The sequence below is a fragment of the Gekko japonicus genome, unplaced genomic scaffold, assembly GCF_001447785.1.
Source record: "Gekko japonicus isolate JY-2015 unplaced genomic scaffold, Gekko_japonicus_V1.1 scaffold555, whole genome shotgun sequence".
In the NCBI taxonomy this organism is placed as follows: domain Eukaryota; kingdom Metazoa; phylum Chordata; class Lepidosauria; order Squamata; family Gekkonidae; genus Gekko; species Gekko japonicus.
The window spans coordinates 673,107-692,267 of NW_015161420.1; the positions used below are offsets into that span (position 1 = coordinate 673,107).

At 43.7% G+C, this 19,161-nt stretch overlaps 1 protein-coding gene across 1 annotated transcript in view; it reads left to right on the top strand.

Moving 5' to 3' along the window:
• NCALD (neurocalcin delta) overlaps nucleotides 1–16,064 on the top strand; it is a 76,795-nt gene extending 60,731 nt beyond the window's left edge. The window contains exons 2-4 of the mRNA XM_015428146.1: nucleotides 3,211–3,607; nucleotides 10,890–10,995; nucleotides 13,422–16,064. Coding sequence (XP_015283632.1) covers nucleotides 3,230–3,607; nucleotides 10,890–10,995; nucleotides 13,422–13,519 — 582 coding nt within the window. The 5' untranslated portion in view covers nucleotides 3,211–3,229 and the 3' untranslated portion in view covers nucleotides 13,520–16,064. The remainder of the gene's footprint in view (nucleotides 1–3,210; nucleotides 3,608–10,889; nucleotides 10,996–13,421) is intronic.
• Nucleotides 16,065–19,161: the final 3,097 nt, after the last annotated feature.

The following is a 19,161-nucleotide window of genomic DNA, read 5'->3' on the forward strand; positions in this document are numbered from 1 at the left end:
TGAATATGTGACACAGCTGCATGCCTCCAGTTTTGTAATCCTGAATTACAACTCAGTCAAAAACGTCCCTTCCTGTTGCCCTTCCCCAGTACCATTTAGTCAGTTTTATAGGTTTCTCCTGATAAATTGCCCAGCCCTCAAGTATTCCTTTATCCTCTGTTATAGTAATTTTCTGTTTCTTGAAAATAACTCATTTTATGTTAAGGGCCAATAACAGTATAACTAGCCCGGCTTTAGAACCAGTAATGAGAGTCTGATCCTGGATACCGACTGAACTGCAACAGAGGCTTCCAACACACACTGGATCCCTCCTCCTTTCATCTGATTTCATCTAAGAATAGGACAGGTAATCTTTGCTCTCCTTCTTGATCTATCCTCCCCTCATTTTCCAAATTTCCAGACCACACTTGTCCTGCACAGAGGGCAGGTACTTTGCTCCTCTCTGCTCTTTAGGCCCTCACATCTGGAAGACTGGACACCTCTGTCCCCACGGATGTCACTTCTCCTCTGTCCTGTTCCCCGTTTCCCCACATGTACACCTTAGCCCAAAGAGTAACTCCTGCTCCAATCTGGAGTAGCTCTGCTGACTGGTGGTTGTTGCTATATTAATTAGGATAAGGAACGTTTCTGTGCTTTGATTTAGAAGCCCTGGCAATATGCTTAGGATAAGCCCCCCACCCCCATGCACTGTCGTACCAAATCTCTCAATAAACTCTATATTCCTTTAAAATCAGTTGTCATCTTTTTCCTACTGAAAACTTTTCTCACTGTCACCTCTTCAGATAAAAGATCCTGGTTTTCTGCACTCGGCACAAATGTGTGAGCTAATTCCCTACGTTAATCTGAATGTAATGTTCCCATGTGTGGGGGTGTGTGGAAACAGGTCTTACATGTATCCTTCCCCAACCTGTGTGTGTGTGTGTGTGCGTGGTGGTGGTGAACAGGAGGAGGTAGATAACACAACGTGTCCTTGGTTTCCATAACAGCAAACAATGACCGTAGTACACAACGTATGTTACCCAGATATGGGGAACTTTTATATAGCTGTTGGGCTGTATGCTCTACTTTCTTGAAAAACTCTGCTTTATTTACAAATGAAGAAACCATCCCAAGGAAACCGAACCCCAGGAGTGCTATCCTTGGAACATCTTACGGCTCAGGGAAATTGGGAGGGTATAATATTACAGATTTGGGCCATGGTGGCTCAGAGGTTAAGATGCTGAGCTGCAGACGGGAAGGTCAGTAGTTCAACAGTTTGAGACCCTAGTGCCGCAAGATGGAGTGAGCTCCTGTCTCTGGTTCCATCTCCTGCCAACCTAGCAGTTCAAAAGCAAGAAATTGCAAGTAGATAAATAGGTACCGCTTTGGTGGGAAGGTAACAGCGTTCTGTGCCCCTCGACGTTTAGTCATGCTGGCCACATGACCATGGAAACGTCTTCAGACAGCGCTGGCTCTTCGGCTTAGAAAGAGAGATGAGCACCGCATCCCTAGAGTCGGATTCAACTGGCTTTCGAGAAAGGGAAACCTTTACCTTTAATATTACAGAGTGCATTATCAGTTCATGTTGTTGTGGTCTTTGTTTGCTCAAGGAGTTCTATTTGCATTCAGTACTTTTCATTAAAATGGCTTTCCATACTGCAGGAAATGGCAGACACTTTGAATAAAACTTCGTTAGTCTTAAAGGTGCCACTGGGCTCAAACTTTGTTCTGCCGCTTCAGACCAACATGGCTACCCACATGAATTTATCAGCTGAAGGAACCATGAAGCTAGGAGTTCTTTTGTGAAGGGGCACCTTCAGAACTTCTAGAAGGCCTAATTAAACTTCCCTTACAACTTGGCTTTCACCTTCTGAAATGTTGTTTAATAGCCAAAAGGCACTAATCTTTGCTAGACTTGTAGTGCAGTGTGGGATAGAGCAATTTCCTTTCAACAAAAGTAACAGTGGTAATTGAATTGAAAACCTGGACATAAAAGCTGTATTCAGATATATTGTCTGATGGTTTAATTTAAGGACAGACTTTAATTTAAAGAGCACTGTGGTGGATCTTTTTTTCTTGCAAAGATATTTTCAAAGGCTCTTGGCTAAACCAATTTATAACTAGTAATTGGTTTTGATACCTGGCCACCAAGATATTAAAATTGTTATGAAAAATAATTTTATGTTTAAGCCTTGAGATTCTATCTTAATGCCATGTTCTATTTCTTTTTTACTTTAAAAATCTAATTTAATTTTTTAAAAGTTTTCTCATGACCTCCTCGCTACGTACAGTTAAAGTTTCTCTCACTTTTTCTATGTAGTGTTACATTCTAATTACAGCCTGTATCCAACCACAAGTTCCGAGACTTAAGGACACTTGCATTTATGGAAGAGGAGACGTTCCATGAATGGAGAAGGATGTTTCAGGTTCCCCTGCTAACATGTGACTTCCAAAAGCTGCTCTTTTCTTTTTGCCATCAAGTCAAGCTGACTTCTGGCGACCCCTAGTGGGGCTTGAAGGCAAGGGATGTTCAGAGGTAGCTTGCCATCATGACCCTGGTATTCCTTGGAAGTCTCCCATCCAAATACTAGCCAGGGCCGGCCCTGCTTAGCTTCCGAGATCTGATGAGATTGGGCTTGCTTGGGCCTCCAAAGAGTTGGGGGATTACCCAGAGTGGGATTTGAAATGGAGTGAAGACTACAGCCAGAAACAGGTCTGCCAAGCCCCCAATTCGGGCGGGGGATTCCCATCCTGAGATTCTGTTGCCTGTAACCCTTCCAAGTGATGGCAAAGGAAAAAATTTAAAAACTCACTGGCCTTGCAAGAGTGATACCATAACTTCTGTGGAAAATCCAGAACCAAAAGTTGGTAGATGGTGATTTTACCACAGGGTTTCTGGTAGTTCCTAGAGCTACTGCTGTCACTTCCAAGTTTTCCCTGGAAATAACATCATCATTTTTGTGATGCTGTCCCCCAGACGTCCATGACCCCAACCCTTCTCCGGTTACCATGGCAGGCCTGGAAACCCTAAGAAAATTAGGTATTTGTACACACAGCATTCTTTAGGACCATAGTTTGAGTTTGTATTCCACATGGAACTAATCCAACAAAAATGCTGACTATTTACAACAAAGTCATCCTTTATAAGATTGCTCTAAAGCCTAAAGTGTTCACCATAAGCCTCTAGTTTTGCATATAAGAAATAAACTTGTTTTTTCCTCCCTTCTTTAGATAAGTTCCTGACGCCAACATGGGAAAACAGAATAGCAAGCTACGCCCCGAAGTCATGCAAGATTTGCTAGAAAGCACAGACTTTACAGAACACGAGATCCAGGAATGGTACAAAGGTTTCCTGAGAGACTGTCCAAGTGGACATTTGTCCATGGAGGAGTTTAAGAAAATCTATGGGAACTTCTTTCCTTATGGGGACGCTTCTAAATTTGCTGAACACGTGTTCCGTACTTTTGATGCTAACGGTGATGGAACGATAGACTTCAGAGAATTTATCATAGCCTTGAGTGTAACGTCCCGAGGAAAACTGGAGCAAAAGCTGAAGTGGGCATTCAGCATGTATGACCTGGATGGAAACGGATACATCAGCAAGGCAGAAATGTTGGAAATAGTCCAGGTATATATTGTTTCAAAGAATTCTCTTCTCCTCCCCAATACAGATTGATTGAGTACTGGTTTTATGAACAATGAACGAGCCATAAATCCTCCATCATTCTTGGCCTCTCATGTATTTTCTTGAATAGAAAAATATATAACCTTAGAACCTGCGTAAAGTTTAACTACTGGTTGGAATGGAACAAAGATTTCTGGGTGTGCTTCATTTCTGAATCCCCATCTGTTAATGTAGACAAGGGCTGTGTCTTATCTCATGCCGAGGGTTTCCTGGTTCTGATTTACTGCATCAAGCTTATGAATGGTGAGGCTCTGCCAGCTGGGATTCTTATCTCAGTGACCTGAGGACAGATTTCTATCTATTTCCCAACCAAGGGAACTCAACCCTAGTCCTGGGCAATAGATCAAAAAATGTGTACTATTAATGGCACCTGGGCCATGCCCTTCATTGCTTATTGGATGGTATTGTACACTGATGGTATTGTACACTCATGTCCACATGAGAGCTCATCATCACTGTGCTCAACATGGCCAAATCTGTGGATACTTAAATCCCTGGAGCCCTGAACAGATAACACATATCTTTCTACAAACCTGAAAAAAGCCTCAGGTTTGCAGAAAATTCTGAAATCTTAAAAAAATACATTGGGAGGTTAGAATTACTCAAAATAAGAGAAGCAGTGCCTTTGGCTTTAAGAAACGAATGCCCTCTCATTGTAGAGTTGCTAGGCAACCATAATAGCACTGCCAGTCTTCAAGCCTTGGTTTCTATCCATACAAGTTAGGAGGAGGAGTCCTTTCCAGGGCTGTTTTGGCCTTTGAGAGAGGACTCATTGAGTCCAGTCTTGGCAGTAACCACTGGGCAACCTGATACCATGCGTCTTGCATGACTCAGCCAGGACTGGCTGCTTGCTGCTGTTCAGCAGCAGCAACCACATGAAAGCCAGTGTGACGCAGTGGTTAAAGTACCAGAACAGAATCTGGTAGACCCAGGTTTGAATCCTCATTCTGCTGTGAAAGTTTTCTGAGTGACCTTGTGCCAGTGACACTTTCCAATCTAACCTACCTTACAGGGTTGTTGTGAGGATAAATGGAAGAGAGGAGAATGCTGTAACTTGCTTTGGGTCCCCATTGTGTTGAAAGTTTCAGTGGGTGGCCAAGTTGGTCTGCAGTAGAACAATTAGATTTGGGTCCAGTAGCACCTTGGAGACCAATAATATTTTATACTCTGAAACTTGATAAACTATCAAGAGGCAAAGCTCCCTTCATTTGAAAATCTTGTTCATCTAAGGTGCTGCTGGACTTGAATCTAATTGTAGAGAAAAGCAGTATATAAATGAAGTAAATAAATAATAAATATAGCTGAAGATGGGGAGGAGATAAAAAGGTAGGTGGATGGGTAGGTGGTAAGGAAAGAAAGAAGCAGGGAAAGGAGAAGATATGGGGGTTTCCAGGGGAAGGGGAAGAGGAGATATAGAGTGGGGAGAGGGAAAGTGAGGTGCCCCCCAAGCCCTTCCAGCTTACTCACCATGTATCTGGGGCGGGTGTCTGGCACTGCACAGTTGGCCCAGGCCCAGTGTGTGACACTGCTCAATTTGGTCATAGTTCCTGGACAGAGGCTGCCAGGGGGAGTGAAGGAGGGAAAGCTGAACACAGGGGGGCAGATAACAGTAGGCTGGCTGGTGGATAGAAAGGAGGAAGTAGAAAAAAGGGAGAATCTATAGAGGCTTTTAGGGAAGGGAAAAGAAATAGTGTATGTGGGGGGGATTAATGAGATGTCCCCTGCAAGGCCTTGTGGGTCCCCTGCTTGTGTGTGTGTTTGTGTGTGTGTGTACATCTCTCTATATATACATATAATATGGAAATCGCCATAAACTGAGTCTGGCCTTTGGTCTGTCTAGCCCAGTGTTGCATATTCTGACGGGCAACAACTCTCCTGGGCTCATGGGTGTTTCCATATCTTCTGCCTGCGGTCATGTAGAGATGCTAGAGATTACACCCTGTGTGTGCTATTTGTGTTAAGTGTGCACTTTATCACTGAATTATAGTGACTCATGTACAACCTGTTCTCTCTTTGCCACACAACAAAATAGCAAGTGCAGGAAACTGTGTCTAGAGAAACAAGCAGGACTGGGAGGTTTTGCATCAACTATTCTTTGCCAGAAGTTGTCCATATTACACTCAGCCTCCAAATCTCCCTGTTAGCTGTTTGGGCCAGTGGGGGACTCTTTGCAAGCCCTTTGGAGCTTTTTTTTTGTTTTTTTTGTTTATGGGGCTTGTGTGCCGCTGAAATGCCATAGAGCCACCCGCCATATGGATACATGCATAAAAGGGCTCTTTAGACATTACTTTTCTTCCTCAACATGTTGGCTCATCTCTCCATCAGAAACAGCACATATTTTATAACAAGTCTAAGCTGGCATGAGGGTTTTTTTTTTTAAATGGGAAGCCAATAAAACCATGGCTCTCTGATATGTATATCTATGGCAGAAAACAAACATGTTAGGAAATGTATTCTTTCCATATGAAGCAGCACTAAAGCTTCAGTTATCCTGTTGAACCCCTTAAGAAGTATTTTCTGGTATTTGAGCTGCCTGTTGGTAGAGTGGTGTGTTCCTGTGTATGTTTGGGTCTCCGGACCTTAGACCTATTCATCTGTTACACCTGGAACAATCGATCAGAATGGTTAAATGCAAGACGGCGAGTGGTTGCTCTCTGAATACTCACTTGTTTGTACAAAGGTAGCATATGACTGACAACTCTGGCCGCTCCTTTAGACGGGTTTACTAAAACCTAAAGCAGATTTACAGCTTTCTGAGTCCACTGACTTCAATGGACTGACATCAGTTTTCTTAGAAGTGTTAAGGTTGCACCAACAGACTGTTTTCCTCTAAAAGCCGGACATCTTATTGGGCCCAGTCAGCTTAACTATTTATCTGGCCGTGACGTTTTTAATCTATCCTCTGCCCCAGGAGCTGAAAGCCCCTCCTTCACAACAACTCTGCAGTGTAGGTTAGGCTGGGAGCAAGTGACTGACTAAGGTATCACCTAGGGACCTTCACTGCTGAGGAAAGGGAATTTGCACTCATGTCTCCCCTGTCATAATATGACTTTCTAACCACTGTGCCTCACCGATTTACGCAGTACAACTGCATCACATGCCTCGTGATTTTATTACATTTCATCTGGGGTTTTTTTAGAACTGGAAATGTATGAAGCAGTCCTGGGAAAGGAATACTGTTTAATGGGGCAAGGGTTGCCATGCTTTCTGCTGTAGAGATTCCACCAGCCGTGCAGTCGAGGCGTTCAGCGTCTACGTGCATTCCACGTGGCTCACAAGACTTGGATGAGCTGAACAAGCACACCCAAGAGCCGCAAAGCAAAAACAAATGTGGGGAGTCCTTACAAGACACCCGTGGGCATCCGAGAAGCCTCACTTGAGACCCCTCAATTTTGTTTGTTGCTCTGAAAGCAGACGATTCTAACAAGAATTCTGAAAATTCCAGGGTTTTTTTTGTTTGTTCCGTTTCGTTTTAATGAAGAGGTGCTGTTTGTGGTCCAGCTGTCGCAACCAGTCAGCTTCTCTGGTTTGTTCTCATGTTGAAGAGGGAGTTAGGAGCTTAATGTTGAGTCTCATTGCTTTTGACAGCCTGGGTCATATCCCCAGTGTTTCTTGATGGAAGCGTATTGTGTCTGCATTTCCCACAGTAATGTCAGGATCTGGAAGGGGACCAGAGGGCAGCATCTGTTCCTGCCCAGCAGGTTCTGGCCCGAACCTTCCACCCACTGCTGCATTGTTATAAATTCTGCTGTGTTTGGTTGCCTGACTGGCTATTGCATAGCAGCCAAAACAACCATATGCTCCTGGAGAAGAGCTGGTCCGTCCTCTGAGTAAATAGACTCTGATATACTCTGAGATTCCCCAGTATTTCAGGGATAGGGAAAGCGTCATCCACGCCTCTGTCTGTTCAGGTGGAGCTACCCCTTTCATGGAAGGGAACAAAACTGCTTGTGGGGTGAAAAATTCATTCGGGTCTCTCCTACACTCAAGAAGGATCACTGCTTTTGGGGAGGTAGTGTTTTATTATGCTTAGGCATCTTCCCTGCAATAAAGAATAGATTGTTTTTGATTGGGGTATGTTGCTAATGGTTCTTTGCACTTGACTGGCAGCAGTTAATGCTGGCATTTGGTTTGTTCATCCCACACTATTTTCTATAACTACTAGATGGCAGAGTAAAATGCGTTGCCATAATGTCAATACCAGGAAGGAGGGGGAGAGAGGGGAGGGGGGAGAGAGAGAGAGAGAGAGAGAGAGAGACTGAGACTTGATTACATTAAGCAAACATAAATATTTCATTAAACTAGCAAATGCCTTTCTGGATGCAGAATTGCATGCTCTGTTTAAAGGTTAGGAGAACTGAAAGCTGAGCTGAGCTCGTGAACAGAAATAACGTATCTGGAAATCTGGGGAAGCTGAATTGTCTGTGTACTGAAAACAAAATGAGAGGAGCCTCCAGTTGCCATTACAGAGCTCTCTTTTATGGTGGTTTTTTATGTGTAAACTCTGGGTTTCCACAGTGGACCAAATTGTGTCCCCTGGATCATTTCAGGTTGAGAAAATGGTCTGGCAGAGAAGACTGAAATCCCTTCTCCACGGGCACCACAGTCGTAATCTGAACCAGGCTTCACACATGGGAACTGAGAAGGAGAACTCACCACTCACTTGTGACAGTTACGTAGGACTCAGGGTGTGGACCCCAGAATCAACCTGTGTACTAATTTGTTGCATTGCATCTTCCAAACAGCAGTGCTTAATTTGGTGTAGTGGTTAAGTGTGCGGACTCTAATCTGGTAGAACCAGGTTTGATTCCCCACTCCTCCACTTGCACCTGCTGATGTGACCTTGGGTCAGTCGCAAGCTCTGGCACAGCTGCCCTTGAAAAAGAGCAGTTTGTGTCAGACTTCTCTCAGCCCCACCCACCTCACAGGGTGTCTGTTGTGGGGAGGGGAAGGGAAAGGAGTTTGTAAGCTGCTCTGAGACTCCAAGTGAAGGGCGGGGTATAAATCCAATCTCTCCTTCTTCTTAATTGGGAGGGGCGGAAGAGAGATCATGTGGTGGTGGTGGTAATTAATGGGGTGACATTTTTCACACAGTTTATGGCCATGAAAGCAGCCACCAAATTTTGCATAAAACTGGCTTGAGTTCCCTCACATGGAAAAAGATGGGATAGAAGTATTTTAATAGACAAATGATAAAGTAAATTTTTATATGGATGTTTCTGCTCAAGCTAAACATTCAGAGAAGAAAAAAGATCCCCAAAGGTGTGCAGAGCATTTATCTGTCCTCACATTTCAACTACAGTGAAATTCCAATATGATGTTGGAGATCCCCACTCCAGCGAAATGAATGGAGAATTTCAAGAGAAGAAAAAAAGGATTTGATAAGATTGAGAAATTTCTCATTGAGGAAGGTAGGAGTATTCATATAGCCTTAGAATTCGGGCAAATGCTCTTCAGTAAGTAAGAAGGACGAATACTTGCAAATGTAATTGCTTATAAGCAAAGGCCATCACCATCGTGAAAATAATGAAGTCTGTGCACCTTCCTTAAAATTCTCAAAAGCAGTATCACAATCATCCATGGCATCCCACCCACCATCCTACAGATGTGATCCCTGAAAAGGCGTGTCTAAGAGTTGCAGGACGAAACCCACCAGGTGCTCTGTGCAATGTGATTACCATCTAGGTTCTGTGTGCAGACCAACCGAGATGGTAATCGCACGGCACTCCTTTAGCTATGGGCTGCACACAAAACACAGAGATGGCCATCACATGGCACAAACCACCTGGTCCTTTTTTGTCCTGCAACTCTTGACCATTCCACTCCCCCCCCACAGGGACCCAAAGTGTTCAGTTCAGTTTATTTTGATATAAAATCGGCTTAAAACCTCGCCACATACAATATTAGGATCAGCAATTTAAAGGTGTCGTTATAGTCCAGCCTTGTTTAAGGAATTAACCATCTGCTTACGTGCACTGCTTGCCTTATATAGAATCCTGCAACGTTGCTAGTTATTTCTGAAGAAAGATCGGAAAGAAGCAGGGAGATGTAGAATTACTCCGATTTTTCCCGGGGAGTCTACTAACACTGGCATGATATATTGCGAGTGAATGTCACTGTAGTAGGAGCAGTGCAATAATATAGACTCTACCATCTCAGTCTTTCCCATTTGGCAGGGACACACCTGTTTTGTATGAGGAATACAGAGGTATCTGCCTTCTAGATACCCAAAGTGGCTGACACCATTCTCCCCTTCTCCGTTCTGTCTTCACAATGACCCCATGAAGTAGGTTAGGCTGAAAGAGAGTGACTGGCCTAAGGTCACCCAGCAAGCTTCCATAGCATGAGTGGGGATTCGCACCTGGGTCTTCCAGGTCCCGGTTAAGCACTCTGACCACTGCCCCACAGTGGCTGTCCTTACATTTCATTAAAACATTCAAAATGTATATAAAGCCATACATGAATGAAGTATTGTTGATAAATATGAAGTTTGTATAACAAGTCTCATAATTTTATCAATAAGTGTAAATCACAGCGCATTAAATACAAAGTTCTCGTTCACATCGTATTCAGGAGAGCTGAACTCTAAATCAACCAAGTATTTATTTATTTGTGAATATATGAGTCGATGTACAGTATAGAAAACAATATAAAACAACCAGAGTTTTTAAAGATACAGGGAAGAAGTGGGCAACATGTCTGGAGAGTCACCAAAACTAAGTAAAAAGGTGTGTCTGTGCCTACCTTGGTTTTATGTGGGGTCTAGGAGTCTATGCTCTGTCTTGGATGGCCCAGGCTAGCCAGAGTTTGTCAGATCTCAGAAACCAGGGCTGCTTAGTACTTGGATGGGAGGCCTCTAAGAAAGTCCGGGGTTGCTATGCAGAGGAAGGCAGTGGAGAACCACCTCTGTTAGTCGCTTGCCTTGAAAGCCCAATGGAGTCACCATAAGTCGGCTGTGAACTGACAGTGCTTTCCACCACCATGAGTCCTAGGTAACCCCTGGCTACCTATGTGCAATGCAATGTGGAATGCAAGAAGCCAGATGCTCACAGTTAAACCTGGATTTAGTGCCAGTTTGCCTGCTAGTTTGTCTTGGCAGCCCAGTTTGCCTGCTGATTTGCCTTGGCACCCCAAAGTGGTTTGGAGAATGTGTGGGTCACCCCCCGAAATGATGGGCTCTGGAATCGTGACAATGACAAACAGTTTCTTGTGTCCCACTTCTCAGGCAATCTACAAGATGGTTTCTTCAGTTATGAAGATGCCAGAAGATGAATCGACACCAGAGAAAAGAACAGAGAAAATCTTCCGTCAGATGGATACTAATCGAGATGGTAAATAATCTTTGGATGTGTTCTTTGTAACTTGGTTCGAGCTGTTCTGGTTTTGCAAGCTCTGTAAAAGAGCTAATCTGACTGGGCAGACAAAAGGATGTCACAGTATGTAAACAGCAACGTGCTTCCAAGGACCTCTGAAATGATGAGTACTTATATTAAGATGAAATAACGTATAAGGACAAGTGATGTTTTATTGTTAACTTTGCAAACTTGTCGCCTGGCCTCTAACTTGGGCAGTTTGCTTTGTAGTTGACTTTAAACCCAATCCATGGATTGGGGCTAAAATGGCATATTCGCACTCCATGCAAAGGAAGGGGAACAAAAAGAGACCTGCTTCTTCCCTGGCTCTCCCAAATCCTTTCTCTGCTCCCAAATCCAGTGGAAGGCATTCCTTCACTCATTGCCATGCAAAGCAGAGACAGATGTGGTTAAAAGTATGGGAGGATGGTGAGCATTTGGAAGGCTAAGTCAAGCAAGCTTTTAATTTCCGAGGTCAGTTCACATTCATACACACACACACACACACACACACACATATATATAAATTTGAAATATGTGCCCATGTGAAGATATATGACTCATTACCCAAAAATATTGTGGAGTTTTTGTAGTGCCTTGCTTGATTTGAAATATTATTTCCCCATTGAGCTATGCATTTTATCTCCAGTGCAACAGATCTGTACTGTGTGTTGGTGATCCTTTGTGGGAGATCCATCAACTGAAAAAAGAGTTTCTACCTACAAATTTAACACTCCTAAGACCCTCTGTCTACATTCACGCATATAACACCCAAGGATAAGCAAAGTGCCAGACTCATAGGTTAATACTCTTTGCCAGTACTAAGACTGAGATGATAGTATTCATTATTTGCTTGGTAATGGAGTGATCCTTGCATATAAAGCAGTGGGCATGCCAGCCATTCTAGGGTTGCCATGTTACAGCCTGGAAGTTCTCTCTGTTCCATCCACCACTCAAGTCTTTGGGCCTGTTCTTTCCCCACCTGCTACAACAAGGAGGATACCCAGGCAAAATAGGCAGAACAGGTGATACTGGGACAGGGGATACAGTGGGGCCTGGAATCTCTGGATTTCGAGCTGCCAGCTCTACCATGAAAACATCACTGAACAGGGGCCTTGTTTGTGAACCAAATACTGAGAGTATCTCAATTTGTTTTTTAAGATTTTTAATGGCAACTAAGCATTGACATTAAATTTACTTAACTCAGTGGGATGTATGACACTGTAATAGAATGTCATGGTACCCTGAAGAGCGTTACATTCAGAATGTAAATTGGTTTTTTTAAAAAATAAAGAACATTCAAAACTTTCAGATAATTAGAAGACTGTATAAGCAAAAAGGTTATATTGAGGTCGATTCCGCACTAATGCTTTGCCCCCCTTCCCCCCCCCGAGTCTAATTGGCCTGATTCTATGTGCGCGTTTCCGCATTACGGAAATCTGACCCGGGTTTTGCCTGGGTGTTCATTTCTGCATGTCGCCTTGCCCCGAATCTAGAGCCCCCTCCCCTCTCTTCTCCCTCCTTTTTTTTTTTTTGAATGGAGGCGGGGTTGCATTATAACGTACCGCCCACTGAAACGCCGATCGGTCCCTTTAATTTTTGACCCTCGATACTCGCAAAAAGCATCTATTGGTGCAGCCGGGAAGGGGGGCGGGGCGGATGGGAAGTCAGTATACGAACATGAAAAAAAATGCTTAAACCTTTATACAAATGGCAAATTCCAAACAGAAATGAGAAAACAGCATACAGACATGTAAAAGGATATTTAAACGCCTGTCAATGATGGCCCATTGTTGCATTGTAATGCAACACGGTGAGGGAAATTAAAAAAAAATCCTGTGCATGCAGGTTTGCAGGCAGGAAGGAAGGAGAGGGGGGAGGGGGAGAGAGAAGCAGGAGGGCGTTGAAGAGATGTTGATAGGCAGGAATGGGCGTGAAGGGGAGGGAAAGAAGCAAAGGGGTGGAGAGGGGACAACCGCAAATTGCAAGTTCCCTACTGGAATGCCCTGACTTCAACACTGCAGCAAAAAAAAAGAACCTGAAAATAGCGGAGACAGAATATCCGGGGGGGAAACACCATTAGATTCGGGTCAACTGCCGATCCGGACCAACATGTGGGGAACTGATCAATTTCCGCGGATATTATCAGGGGGTGACACCAGAGCAAGTGATTGTGCGGAATCGGCCTGAGAGTGACAATGGAGGGGGGACTGTACATAAGGTCAGTGAGAAGTTTTTGTGCACATGGAAAATAGATGTTTGTGGCATGCTCACGCCAGATGGTGTACATTCTCTTTTTCAATAAGAGTAGGGGGGGGGACCCATGTTGGGCAATCAGTGGTGCTCAGTGCATAGACTTTGTCTGTTTTAGAATGCTAAAACCAACCTGTCTATTTATTTTTTAGGAAAGCTTTCTCTGGAAGAGTTTATCCGGGGAGCCAAGAGCGATCCATCTATCGTCCGTCTCCTTCAGTGTGATCCCAGCAGTGCTGGGCAATTCTAAAGCAGTTGCTTGGATTATTTCATGTCTCTGTTTTCATTTCTTTTCTCTTTTTGCCAAACAACATTCATGGTGGTGTTGCCTCTGTGTGGCCAACTATGCCTTCTTTCATGGCACCTTTAGCTTTCTTTGTGGCAGATCCACTAGGATTACGACATACTCTCTGAAATTTGTCCTGGTTACAGAAAGTGCCATTTGCACGACCCATGTCAATTATGAAATTGTTGCAAAATTCTATGGCCTGACCCAGGGGTAAACTCCATTTTGTTTAAAGGGACTTACTTCCTAGCATGCTTTGGACCAAAGCCTTAAGTTTTATTTCATTGTCGATTCCAAGCTTAAAAAAAGGAATAGGCAAGGGCCATGAGCCCTGTTCCAAAGCTATAGATGGTTCTGATGTGCGTATGGAACAAAGTGGAAGAAATGTCTGCCGTATTCACTTCAGTACTGGAGTACGCTGGTGAAAATCCCCAGACATTGAAATGAGCAAAGAAGCCCTGTTCATGTGGAGCTTCCTTTGTGCACCAGTCATACTGGATCAGAGCACATGCTTGCATTACAATCAGACCCAGGATAAATTGTTTGTACCCATCATTATTTCGCTGTGTTACACTAGAAGTAGGCGGCAATGATTCTCCAGTAGATTCCTGCCCATCACTAATACCATTACCCCCAGCTGTTGCTTAGGAATAGACTTGCAACTGCCTAGAGCTCAATGCAGCCGCTTAACACCATAATGCAGCAATTAAAGGGTAAATGAAACATGCACAAGCTCTAAAAAATCATCCACAGTCAGTGCCTGGGAGGTCTAAAATGTGTTGTTCTGAAATAGAATTCACCAACCCATTGGGAATAATTTTCATAGTCCATGGGACCATTGGCATGGTGGGTACAATTTTCATTCATCCTCAAAGATGTGAATCATTTTATAGAATGGGACCATTTAGCAAGTGATTGGCAATAGCTGCCAGCCGGCGAGGGCCCATCATTTTCACAGCTAACACACTTCATCCATCTGTGATACCATCATAACACTGTGATGCGCTCACTGCTCCCATAAGGTGAATAGAGGAGGAAAAGACTGTTCAGATGTCTTGAGCAGGTGATTCAATTGATCTTTCTAAGACAGAGTGTCCATTTGGGAATAGGAGAGAGTGTCCCATAGAAGTTGAGGTCCTCTTACCACTTTGGATGAGGAAAGGCAACTGTGGCTCTTCGGAATGCGGGTTCAGGAAATCATACCTAAGAGCAGTGCATGTTTTAATGAGGGACCACCAGGCTGATGATAGCAAAGCATGAAGCCCACTCTCCTAGAAGAGAGTGACAAGGAAACAGGGGTATTATGTGGATGAATGACAGAGAAATGGTTTGGGAAGGTGATGTTTTTGTCCTCCTTTCCTGCATCCTTAGATAGATTTTTAAAAAATGGTTAAGGAGAATCAGGAAGATTCACACAATTAGAGTATGCTCTCTAAATACATGTCCTGCAAAGTTAATGTAAAAATGAGGAGGGAGGTTGGAGTAGAGAATCAGCACAAAAGAGAAAGAAGTTTAGCCCTTTCTGTGCCTGCCAGTTCTTCCCTACAAGTGCCCCTCAGGTCTCTCCCCCCCCCCAAATCAGGCTGTTTCTGGTCTCACAGCTTGGCTGAGAGAAAAACAGTGGGGAAAAGACCAGAGGGGCATTTGCAGTGGGTGCTCAGCAGGCCAAGAAGACCCAAGCACTCATTAATTGCCCCCTGCAAATTTCTCACCCCTAGCATTAGGGTTTCAAGAGGAACATGAGGCTGGGAGCCCCGAGTTTGTGGTTCTGCCCCGTAAGCAATGCTGAGTGTGAAAGACGAGCAGAGAGGGACATACTTCAGCTCTTCCACTTCCAGTGTTGCACTGATGTGAGCAGTTGACTCTGAAGGAAGCCATGTCAATTTGACCATAACTTGGTATGTCCATCTTAAAGGAGTAAAGGTCACCACGAGGTGACTTTTCTTCCTAGTTTTCATGTAGCGATATGGTTTTGTAATGGTGATTCGTTTTCTTCCTGCCATGTTTCAGGTTAAAGTTAGGGCTGCTTCAAGGTACTTGGTCACCCCAAGGTCCGGCTCCCCTGACAATGATGGTGGCTGGTCCAAGCCACAACCCTGCGACATTACGATAGGGACTTGGCTTGGACCCAGCTAGGGGTGGCATGGATCTAGGAACTGACATGTGCTAACATGAGCTGAGTCCCTGTGGTGTTTCAGCACCTTCCCTACTGTGCCTCCCTCCCAAGCCCTTTCCTGGATGGCTCGGTTTGAGAACTGGCCCCAGTTGCAGTTTCATGCAAATTCACCATGTGGTTGTATTTTCACAATACTATTTGAGTCACATCTTGAAAGTGAATCAACCATGAAATGATCTTCACACTGAATCTTTCATGCTGTATTTTGGTCCACAGGGATAATTTTTTTTAACCGGGGCAGGGAGGGGGAACACTACAATTAAGTACTGTTGTAGATGTAAAATTGTAGAATTCATACTTCAGTATAGCTTGTAAGTCTGTACTGAAACACAGAAAATGGTACCATTTGTGATATATTTATACATACACATATATATTAAATGTTTTTTTAAAAATATACAAAAAAGCTATAGGAGAAAAATGTTGAATGTTTTATCCTTTTGCCTCAAGACAGCTTTCTTTTTTAATCTTTTAAAAAAATGTCCTGCCACAGAGCTAAGATACTTGTATGGGCAAAACTGGAGTCAAAGAAATAGCACAATTGAATCTTACAAACATGAATTTTTCTATTTCTGTGTAAGCTTCTGCCAGGAGAATTTAGATTCAGAGTGGAAGTGGAGCTACTTGTGTACTGAAACATACTCATGTCTGCAGAGATATTGCATGTGAGCACTGCATGGATCGGGAATTCCACTTCTGTTCCAGAAGGAATTCCAAGATTAGGTTAGGGCTTACATTTCTTGGAGGAAGTTGTAATGTGTCACCTTCTGCAACCACTTTGGGGGATTTAATAAACACAAGGGCTAGGGTAGACGTGCAGTAGTGTCTATTCTTCCTTTAGGTTGCAGTTTTAAGAATACGTTCCTGGGAGTAGGCACGTTGAAGAAAATAGAACTTACTTCTGAGTAGACTGCTGTTCTAAATACATGGCTCGGGTGCAGTCATGTGCAATATACCAGCACAGAGATATACAAACATTTATATTCTTTTGCTGAAGTTGCCATCATTTTGGGAGATCCTAGGCAACAGTGGCTTCTATGTGCCATCATAATGTCATTAGAAAGACGCTCAGAGTCTGACTGGAACATGGCCTCCCTACTCATCGTATATAAAGGCCCAGAGAACAAACCCTTTGGAGGCAGATCATTCTGCTGGAAAGTGTGTTTTTCCATTGAAATCAAATATTTGGTTTTATTAACATTGTTTCACGTGAGGAGGACAATCTTTTCACCCTCATTATGTGTATTCCCATGTGTTTTTTAGAATTTCACCAGCAAAGAAGTTGATCAAGTCCATCTTATGTGCTCGGGGGGGCTACAACATCAAGGATCTGTTTAGTTTTATGGGACCAATTGAAATTAAGAGCTAATTTGCAAGAGGGCTCACAGGCCCTAGTCATATTGAGCAGTAGAATTAATTTGTTCCCTTTTCCTTGCCAGCAAACACCATATCCCTGTAAAGATGATCTGCATGGGGAAGAAGAAGAGGCATGAGCGTACTGGCTGCACCCCCTGCCTCCACCTGCTCGCCAGGTGCTCTGCATGGCATGAATGTGCAGAGAAAGTGTCCATGTGTATGCCCCCTCCCTGTGATGGGAACCTTTGGAAAGTAGTGTTGATCGTGGGGAGGGAGTGTACACATGGACACTTCCTCCACACTTGCACACCATGCAGACCACCTGGCACTCCCTCCCCATGTAGTCATTCAGTTTAGGGACAGGTTGTCTGTACAGGGCTCGTGTGGATTCATTATTTGGCACCAGCTCTCACAACAGATTCTAATAGATGATGTTGGTGTGTATGAAAACACCGGTATCCTGATCGTTGTTGTAAATGCCTTTTCAGGATTCTCTGCATGACTGATGCTATGATCTACTCACTCTCCATCCAACCGTTGACTTCGGCAGGCCTCTGGAATGGCTCAAAGTACATTCTGTATAGCGCCATGAAGGCCCCAAAAGAACATGTTGGATTCTAAGCTGCATACACATGGAATGAATGACATGGCTTCATTAAACCTGGAACTGAAAACCACAGAGAGCCCTTTACATCAAGCTGGTCAAGAATTTAGGTATACCACAGGAATCAGAGCCCTCTGGTGAATTTCACACACACGCTCACACACCCCCTGCCAGGGAAATCATCTAGTGCCATTCATAATGTCAGCCGAGGCCACCTACTGAGGCAAAATGTTGTTTGTGAAAAGGTCTGTGGAAAGTCCCTCCAGGATGGGCTCTGCTCACACAATGAGTTCTACCAGGCAAGCTTGGCAGCTGTCCATCTCTTCCGCAAATTAGTGGTTAGCCCAAGTTTAATTCTATGGAATTAACAACTCCTGGTGCTGCTGCCACAAGCACATAAGGGCTCAGGGTGGATTTTGTCAATGTCTTTGCTGATGGAATTTCCAAGAAAAAAAATGCTTATGCTACTCACATAATTAGCCTGAGGGTTGAAGTGACCTGGACCATTCCTCTTTATGGAAGAAGAGGCTGTTGAAATTCAGATGACAAGGAAACTTAAGAATCATTAAAAAAAAAAAAACACATTAGTTTCAATCTCACAATCAATGCAGGCTTTGAGGTAAAAAGTAAACTTCCTAGACTTCTAGACCTTCCCTTGAAGTCAAGCAAGTAGGTTCTTTCTTAAAAGCAGCATTTAGATATATTTCAATCTTTTGAACATTTGCCTTTTGTTCAAGCAGCTGTGTTCGCACATTTGCTGTAATGCTTACAGAAGCTTTCGGCCCACGTTTTAATTCATGGAATTTGGAAATACCACTTACAGTTCCTTCACTGTTCCTTTAAAGCCCAAAGAATAAAGTCTTACATTAGTATTTGAAAATAGGGGCTATTAGGATGTAAAACGATGGGAGTCTGAAGACAGCTGCACCGGAAGAAATCAGCAGAGACACTCTATATTCAAGTCTTGCAGTCCAATCTTTTGCATGTTTACTCAGAAGTAAGCACACAGAGTTCAGTGTGTTGCTCCCAATCAAGCGTGTTTTGTAAGCACTGATGATGGATCACAGTAGATGGAACCATGTCCTTATTTGGGGGGAAGAACATAGGGACGGTTTCAATAGAACTTTTATTTTGCTTAGTGTGCAGTCTCCTGACGTGTCATGGCTCCTTCCTCATGGAGCTTGGCTGAGTAGAAAGGAATTGCTTGATCCAATCCATAGTGCTCAAGGGCCAGAGATGCAAGCAGATTTATACTGGCTCTTTGTATTTAAAAAGTAAATACAGCCATTGGGGAAAGGGGGGTTCAGATTATGGCCTTGGTGCCGGGGAGGGTTCCAAACCTTTTCTCTCTCTGCCATTTTCCTGACACAAATCACTCTATTTGAGCTGCCTATTTCCTGTAAATTTGAAGGGCAATTTGTATCCGGGAAAAGGAAAGGAGTAAACAACTGCCTCCCCTAGGGTTGCCCA